We start from the raw sequence: 9078 nt of genomic DNA, 5'->3' as shown, positions 1-9078 counted from the left end.
AATTAATATAAACTAATAAAATTATACTAAAAAGTAATAAAACTTATAAATATTATAATAAATATAATAAATCTAATAAATTATAAAAAATATTATATAAAATTATAAATATTATAAAAAATAAAAACGAAAAAATTAAAAATAGGAAAATTATTAAAAATCATAAAATTATTAAAAATTAAAATTAATATAAACTTATAAATATTATAATAAAAATAATAAAAACTTATAAATATTATAATAAATATAATAAATCTAATAAATTATAAAAAATAATATAAGCGTATAAAATTATAAAAATCATAAAAACTTGAACTAGACCGAATCAGTCAATTGAATCGATTAGATCGAAATCGGCAAGCGTACCAGTTTGGAGAACGTCATTAGACTGATTGACTTGAGAACTGGGCAGTTAAACTTATTTTTTATTTTTAAATTTTTAAATTTTTAATGTTTTATTTAATTGGACTAGACAAACCAATCAAACTAGCAAACTGGTGGCCTGACCGGTTCGACCATTAATCCAGTTTTAGAAACTTTGGTCAAAATATTTCATTCTGACATATGCTAATAGTTGCATGATGAAATTTTGGTTTGATAGTATCTAACTATACCAAAAATACTTTATTTTATACAATACTTAGCAAACAATTTTTAGCTTTTTAAGGTCTAAACTATTGTATTGTACTTAAAAAATTGGTGATAAAATTTTTAAAAATAAAATTTGTAACATGCCTTACCCGTATCCAACGCCGGAATAGGGTACGAGGCATTACATGACTTATACACCAGCAATCGTACAAAACCGAGACATAAATTTCCATCTGAATTTAAAACTTTTCACATACATTCCTATTGTCCCTAAAACGAGCATACGAGGCCCAAATCATGCATTGGAGATGGTTCGGGACTAAACGAAGAACTTTAGAAAATTCTACAGCACTTAGAAATTTTTTCATCAGAAAAGGGTCACACGCCCGTGTGGCTTGGGACACGCTCGTGTGAGTAGGCCGTGTGGTCACACACGCCCATGTCCTTAACCCGTGTAACTCTCTGTTTATGAGGTCATACACCAAAGGAAGTCACATAGCCAAGTCACACGCCCGTGTGCTAGGCCGCGTGGTGAATTTTAATTTTCAAAATTTTTCATAAAATAGGTGCAAACTTCACACGCCCTAGACACACGCCCATGTCCCCAGGCCGTGTCCGTCACACGGCTAAGACACACAGCCGTGTCTCTACCCGTGTGGACAAAATAAGGCTATTTACCAAGCCATTTTGCCACCCATATTTACACCAACCTACACCACAACAAGCAACACCAATCCAAGCATATACGTATAACCAAATCAGCCACAAACAAGATATCAATACATCATTTGCACATACTAACATCTATCATGCATAAACATCACATACTTTCTTTTCCATTCATGCCAAATTCATCTTCATGATAAGCATCACCACATAAATATACCAATGATCAATAAGAATAATATTAGCCAACTTCCAATGGCCATATACAAAAGGAATCATTAACCATTACAATGCCAACACATTTGGCTAAACCAATATGACACGTAATAAAATGACCAAGTCCCTATACATGCCATACTCAAAATATTGAAATCAAGTATACCCAAAACAATCGTTTGATAGTGTGAATCGAGCTTCGACATTCCTCGATCTCTAAGCTAGCTTGGCGACACTATAAGGAATGGAAAGAAAAGGGAAGTAAGCTTTTAAAGCTTAGTAAGTTTGCATGCAAATAATAAGCAACATAAATCATACATTAATCATATAACTATTCAACATAAGTTAGCATAATTATCATCAAGTATCTTAGGCTTTGTAACGCCCCCACGCCTGAGACCATCACCCGAGTCGAGCTTGAGGGGTTACCGAACATAATTTATCAATTTAAGAACTTCAAATCATTTGTTTCTACATTCACAGCTTTCTAGCTACTCGCGTCACAGTTACAAGAAAAATCATATCTCGAGTTACAAAACTCAAAATCAAGATCCGTAAATTTTCCCTGAATTTAGACTCATATATCTATTTACTAATTTTTTTCTAGAATTTTTTATTGGGCCAATTAGTACAGTTTATTAATTAAAGTATCCCCTGTTTCAGGGTTCGACTGCTCTAACCTCTGTGTATTACGAATCAGATATATCTCTATAAAAAATTTCAATGACTATGAGGTTTGTTTCTATTAAAACTAGACTCAATAAGGAATCTGTACATATAAATAAAAACTTCTAATTATTTTATAAAAATTTATTATAAATTTTTAAAGTCAGAATAGGGGATCCAGAAATCACTCTGGCCCTGTTTCGTAAAAGTTTAAATATCTCATAAAATATAATTTATATTCCTGTTTTGTTCAATCCATATGAAAATAGACTCATTAAGCTTCAATTTCATAACTTACTAATCATTTAGTTCTATTTATACTATTTTTAGTGATTTTTCAAATTCATGTCATTGCTGCATCAATATTCTGTTTTAAGGCAAGTTTCATCTTTCCATGAATTTTATGAACTAGATAACTGTTAAACTTCCATGATATCAAACATGATCTAAATTAGCCATCACCATGACTTATCAATATCAAACATTTTCTCAACCAAACATGGCCATATCATAAAATTATTTACACAAAATAGGTATATTGCTATACATGCCATACTTAAGTAGTTGTACAAGCCATTTACCAAGATAAAAGTCCTTTGGATAGTGTGATCGAACTTTCGACTGTCCCGATTCTGAGCCAGCTTGTTCAAAACTACAATGAATGAAAAGGAAGGAGTAAGCATAAATGCTTAGTAAGTTCATATGTAAATAACAAGTAACATAACAATACAAATATACCAAACAACTTTAGCATGGTACCACCAAAACATATATCACATCTTTAAACATCATTCATCATCTTACCACCTTATCGTTGTTGTATCTATTTTCAACCTGAGGGTTAAGAACATACCTGTCCAAAGTGTCCATTTCACAACACTTACCCAAAACGTCACTTATATCTTAAGTGCTCTTCCATTAAACTAGAAATTTCACCCGTTGAACACATCGGAATATAACTCGGATACATGGATAATTTGCACATAAGTGCCACATATGTAATCAAGAAATCATGTAACCCGCCCCTAAGTGAACTCGGACTCAACTCAACGAGTTCGGATGCCTAGTTACATCTCACGAACTCGGACTCAACTCAACGAGTTCGGATGCTCAACCATCCTAGTGACATGTCACTTGTATCCTAATCTATTCCTAAGGTTCAAACGGGCTTTTTCCCTCGATCTCACATTTGCCGTCTTCCATGGAATATCGGAACCGATACTCGGTAGCAATTCATATTTATCAAGTAGTAAACATAATTTGCATATTACTCAACATTAACCACAAAGCATAATATTTCATGATTAAAAATCAGCATATCATATAATTAACATTAATAACTTAAAAATAACATTTATGCTACATTATTTACACATGAACTTACCTTGGTACCAAAATATAAAGATTTTGCAATTTAGTCCACAATCTTTTCTTTTCCTCGATCACGACTTGAATCTCGTTTTTCTTGATCTATAATACCAAATTAATCTTATTTAATACATACATTCATCAAAACAGCATTTAATACGAACTTTAAAAAATTACACTTTTGCCCCTAAACTTTTGCATAATTACACTTTTGCCCCTAGGCTCGGGAATTAAACTTTATTCCTTATTCTTATGTTTTATAACATGCTGATCACTTTTCCCTTCTATGGAAACATCAAATTCTCTCTCTAACATATACTTGTGACTATTAGGTATTTTTACCGATTAAGCCCTTTTACTCGTTTTTACTAAAAACCGAGTAGTACAAGTTGTCTAACATAATTTAAAACCCCATATTCTATCATAAAACATCAAAATACAAAAATTTCACCTATGGGTATTTTTCCAAATATAAACCCTAGGTTGAATTATTGCTAGCATAAGCTTAATCGAGCTTAGGGATTCCAAAACGTAAAGAACATTAAAAGCGGGCTTGGAATCACTTACTATGGAGCTTGGAAGCTTGAAACAAACCCTAGCTATGGAGAACCCTTGAAATTTCGGCCTAATGAAGAAGATGGACAAAAATTGGCTTTTAATTTTGTTTTTAATTCATTTTAATAACTAAATGACCAAAATACCCTTACTACTAAACTTTTCAAAAATTCCTTCCATGTCCTAATTTTTTCCATGAACTTAAAATTGGTCAATTTGCTATTTAAGACCTCCTCATTAATATTCCAAAACAATTTCATACTAAAAACTTCTAGAATGCAAGTTTTACAACTTATTCGATTTAGTCCCTATTTTCAATTTAAGCACTTTAGGCATAAAATTTCATCACGAAATTTTCACACAATCATGCAATCATATCATAAACATCAAAATTATTGTAAAATAATTATTTCTATCTTGGATTTGTGGTCACGAAACCACTATTCCGATTAAGCCCTAATTCAGGATATTACAGGCTTAGCTTACTCATTAGCATTCTTACCAAGAATTCATCTCATACTAAAGTCCATACTCATGAGTTTTACATACATACCTGTACCAACTCATAACATAGTTGCACACTTTGTCATCTTTGACATACTCTTCGGATTACCCGTTGAACACTTGGAATATTATCGGATACACGGAAAGTCTTGCACATTAGTGCCACATATGTAGCCAATGCTATCTCATATCTCATAATACATAGGGCTCGCGCACGAGCTAATCACGGGCCTACTCACACAAGTTGTTAGTCAAGACGTAGTGACACAGGCTGCTCACACAAGCTGTCAGGTATCCGAAACACATGCCGGACTACCCAACCACTAGTAGGACGTACATGACTAGCACCCAAATTCATATAATTCACATAACTCATGGTTTCCTAGTGACTTGTCACTTGTATCCTAAACTATTCCTAAGGTTCAACCAGGATTTTCTCATCGTCAAAACTTCGTTGAATATTTCCATAGAAACAATCGTACAATTTATGCAATATTAAGCATTAAATACATAATATAACATTGCATTATTTACACACAAACATACATCAGTACAAAATAGTAGGAATTGGACTATTCGTCAATAACCTTGTTATTTATCACACCTTAAACATACAATATCTTCCATCAAACATCAAAATACATGCATGTCACACATGGGTAAATCTTTAAACATGAACCCTACTTCAAAATAATGGTAGAAATAGGTAAATCAAGTTACGAGGACTTCAAAAATGTAAAGAGCATTAAAAACGGGGTTAGGATGTACTTACAATCAAGCTTGAAAGTTGAAGAAACCCTCGCTATGGTCTCCTTGAAAAAATCGGCCAAGGTGAAAAAGATGGACACAAATTTTGACTTTATTTTCCCTTTTTATTCTTTTATTTACCAAATGACCAAAATGCCTTTAATGCATAACTTTGAAATTTTACCTATTCATGTCCATTTTTGTCCACTAACTTATCCAATGGTCTAATTACTAGCTAATGACCTCTAATTTAAAATCTCATAGCAATTGGATACCTTTAACAAGTAGAATTCAACTTTTTCACTTTTTACAATTTAGTCCTTTTGACTAAATTGAGTGCTCAAACGTCAAAATTTTCGAACGAGACTTTCACAGAATAGTTCCATAAAACTATAGATCATAGAAATATAATAAAAATTAATTTTTCTACGTCGGATTCTTGGTCTCAAAACCACTGTTCCTACTAGCTCCAAAATCTGGCTATTACAAAATTAATAATTTATCAATAAGAGGAGAGGGTCCCTCAATCATCATTTTATTTTTGGAATATTGAGAACATTTTATTCAACATGAAAATTACCCTAACGATCTTATGAATATTCCCATTATTCAATGGTTAGTGTGATGTCATGTGTTCATTAAGATTTTAGGGTTTAAATGACTTTTTTATTTTATAATCTTTATAATTTATTAGAATTTTGATATTATATCTAATTTTTATGATTTTTATAAGTTTTTATAAAATTTTAAATATTTTAGATATATTTTATTAACTTTATAAATATTTTATAATATTTTATATTTTTATAATATTCATAAGTTTTTATTATTTATTATTATTTTATAACTTTTATAAGTTTACATAAATTTCAATATATTTTTAATATTTAATAATACTTATGATTTTTATATTTTTATGAAATTTTATAACTTTTAAGAATTTTTATACATTTTCTAAAATTCTAATTGTGTTTTATTACTTTCATAATTTTTATACTTTGTTAGAATTTATTAGATTTTTATATTTTTATAAAATTTATATTATTTTATATTATTTTTATAATTTTTATAAGTTTATTTCAATCTTAATATTTGTTAAATATTTTAATTTTTATAATTCTTAATAAAAATATTAAATTAAAGCATAAATTGTCACGTGTTATCATATATTTGTACGTTGTTTTTTTTAAATGATCATCGTGATCAACTATGGATTCTATCAACGAAGACTTAATTGATTATTTTAATTAACAACAATGACTCAATTGAATGCTAATTTAATATAAAAATTTAATTAATTTTTAATATTCAAATATTTTTTGACATATAAGCCAAATTTTAAAAATATTAAAATGGTTATTTGTTCAATTGCTCCATAGTAACTAACTTACATGTTCGCGTTAAATAATCAATATTTCGTTTGATAATATTAAATTTAACCCTAAATGTTTATATGTTTTATTAATTTAATTTTGTATTTTAAACTAAATTTGACCCTTAATATTTCAAAAAAGTTGATTAATGATGGTGGTGTAGCAATCTATGCCGTAGTCCACATACCCTCATAGTTGAAATGACACTCTTTACCTTATATATATCACATTAATAAATAATTAAAAATTATAAAATATTTAAAATTAAAAAATATATAAAATGTTGATAAAAGTTCAAAAAGAAAAAGATGAAGCATATATATTATCATGCAGACAGTTATATTTCATTAAAATAATTGATGGATAAATTTTGAAGCTAATTAAAAGGATGAGATATAGACAGACTCCTCAGAGCCCAAAAAACAATAGCAATGAAGATCCTAGTACACATCACCAGAATCCGCTCCAATTAATCATTCTCAATCACTCATCAATACAACATAAGAAGACAAATGCTTCCAACCAAAAACAAAGGAAAAATACACAGAATCTAATACCAAATTCAATCAGAGAGAAAAGTGAATGCAAGTTTTTGTCACATTGTGTACACCTTCATTCTTCTTTACTGTTTATATGTTTCATTTCTCTCTTCCCTATTTCTGGGATTAAATGAATATATTTTTTAATTTCTTCCCAAAAACCCAGCAAACATGTATATATTTTGAAGGGGTTTACAAGTACAATTTTCATTCATATACATTTGGAAAATAGGCATTTGAATCAATTTAGTTTAAAGTGTATGTATAGAGTTTATAGACTGAAAATCAAAGTAGTACTTAAATCCAAAGTAAATATGGAAGAAAAACCAAACACATGGTAGTGGGACTCACACTTATACCTTCAGAATCTCAACAACTCAACCTTACGCTACCCATATAAGTTCATACTTTTAACCGAATTAAGGGTTGGATGAAATGTATCATGAAATTCAAGTTTAAGTACGCATTTCACATTCGCCTAAAGCTCGAGGGCTAAACGTAGCGTTAACCCTTTTATTCATATATACTTGGATGGATCCAAATACCAACAAGCTAAAGTAGCTGCAAAAGATAAGAAAATACAAAAGCATAAATTCAAGTTCAGCAACCTGGGAGCATCATTCAGGAGGCTTGAGCATGGTTTGGATCGAGCTTAGCAGCCTCAAGATCAGCAGCTTTCTTCAGAAAACTTTGGTCATCATCCTCAAGAACCATCTGGATAGGGCAAGATCCCAATCCATCAGCAATAGCAAGCAGAATCTTCTTCATCTCAGATCTGAACTCCTGGAGGTCAACGGTGCCGCTGCCATCGCAATCAAACCTCTCGAAAATGGAGTTGTAAAGCTGAGTGAGCTCGTCGGGGGGAGTGGCGACGTCGACACCGAAGTGGGACTCCAGGAGACGCAGAGACTCGAAGGCCTTGCGAAGCTCGGACCTGGAGAGGACACCGTCGTTGTTGAGGTCAAGAGCTGCGAAACGCTCATCCACGCTCTTCGTGAACTGTTGGTCGTCAGTCACAAAGGCTCTCACCGTCGATCCGTCAATGATTACAACACCCATGTCTTTTCTTTCTCCTCTTTTGAGTCAACTGGGTATGTATATTATATGTAGATAAAGAAGCGAGGAAATTGTGCTTTAGATTTTTGTGGTGGGAATTGTCCAAAGTGGACGTCAGATAACGACGATCAATTGCCATAAAGTGCCCTGCTGCACCATTAGCACCAAATACCAATGACATAATCTAGTGTTTAAGAAACAAATGAACCGCATCCTCGAAACTAACGCAAAAAAAAGGACGGAAAGCTCCATTATGCCTTCTTTTTATGAAAATTCATAGTTGAAACTAAAAAATCTGGCGCCTCCTCCATCCGGTAGACACAAATCCTCTGCCCTTTTACAAGATTATCCCATCTGCTTTTTTATTTTATCTCACTTTTATAAATAATTTCAATATCTGAATTGTTATTCTACTCTTTTGAAAGTTAACATATTCTTTAATTTTGAGATATTAAATATTTGTATTTATTTTATTTAAAATTTTGGTAAATTTATTTTTAGCTTTAAATATTCAGTTTTTTTCTCTTTAAAGCTATTAAAAAATTAAATTAATATTTTTTCATATTTTAAATAAAAATATAAAAATTATATATTTTTAAATAAAACTTTATGAAAAAATAAAAAGTCTTTCAAACTCAAAAATATATAATATATATAAAATATATATAAAAAAATTCTAAAATTTAATTTTTTTAGGCTGGATAACACAGACCATTTAGAACAAAAATTGACTAGGGCATCGGTTCGACAAGAGATAAAAAATTAGTTGACACACGAATTTGTACGGACAGCTTGAA

General features: G+C 30.7%; 1 protein-coding gene and 1 long non-coding RNA gene across 2 annotated transcripts; both read right to left on the bottom strand.

The window, feature by feature from the left end:
• Positions 1-1419: 1419 nt before the first annotated feature.
• LOC128291637 (uncharacterized) lies at positions 1420-2761 on the bottom strand. Its single transcript, XR_008281446.1, has 2 exons — positions 2721-2761; positions 1420-1708 (listed from the first exon to the last, which is right to left on the bottom strand). It is a non-coding gene; the product is annotated as an uncharacterized LOC128291637 (long non-coding RNA).
• A 4937-nt stretch (positions 2762-7698) lies between these two features.
• On the bottom strand, positions 7699-8683 carry LOC108476961 (uncharacterized). Its single transcript, XM_017779348.2, has one exon. The coding sequence runs from the start codon at positions 8282-8284 to the stop codon at positions 7847-7849; it is 438 nt and encodes a 145-aa protein (XP_017634837.1). The 5' UTR covers positions 8285-8683; the 3' UTR covers positions 7699-7846.
• Positions 8684-9078: the final 395 nt, after the last annotated feature.

The sequence above is a fragment of the Gossypium arboreum genome, chromosome 4, assembly GCF_025698485.1.
Source record: "Gossypium arboreum isolate Shixiya-1 chromosome 4, ASM2569848v2, whole genome shotgun sequence".
Classification (NCBI taxonomy): domain Eukaryota; kingdom Viridiplantae; phylum Streptophyta; class Magnoliopsida; order Malvales; family Malvaceae; genus Gossypium; species Gossypium arboreum.
This window is presented reverse-complemented; position numbering and strand designations above follow the sequence as displayed.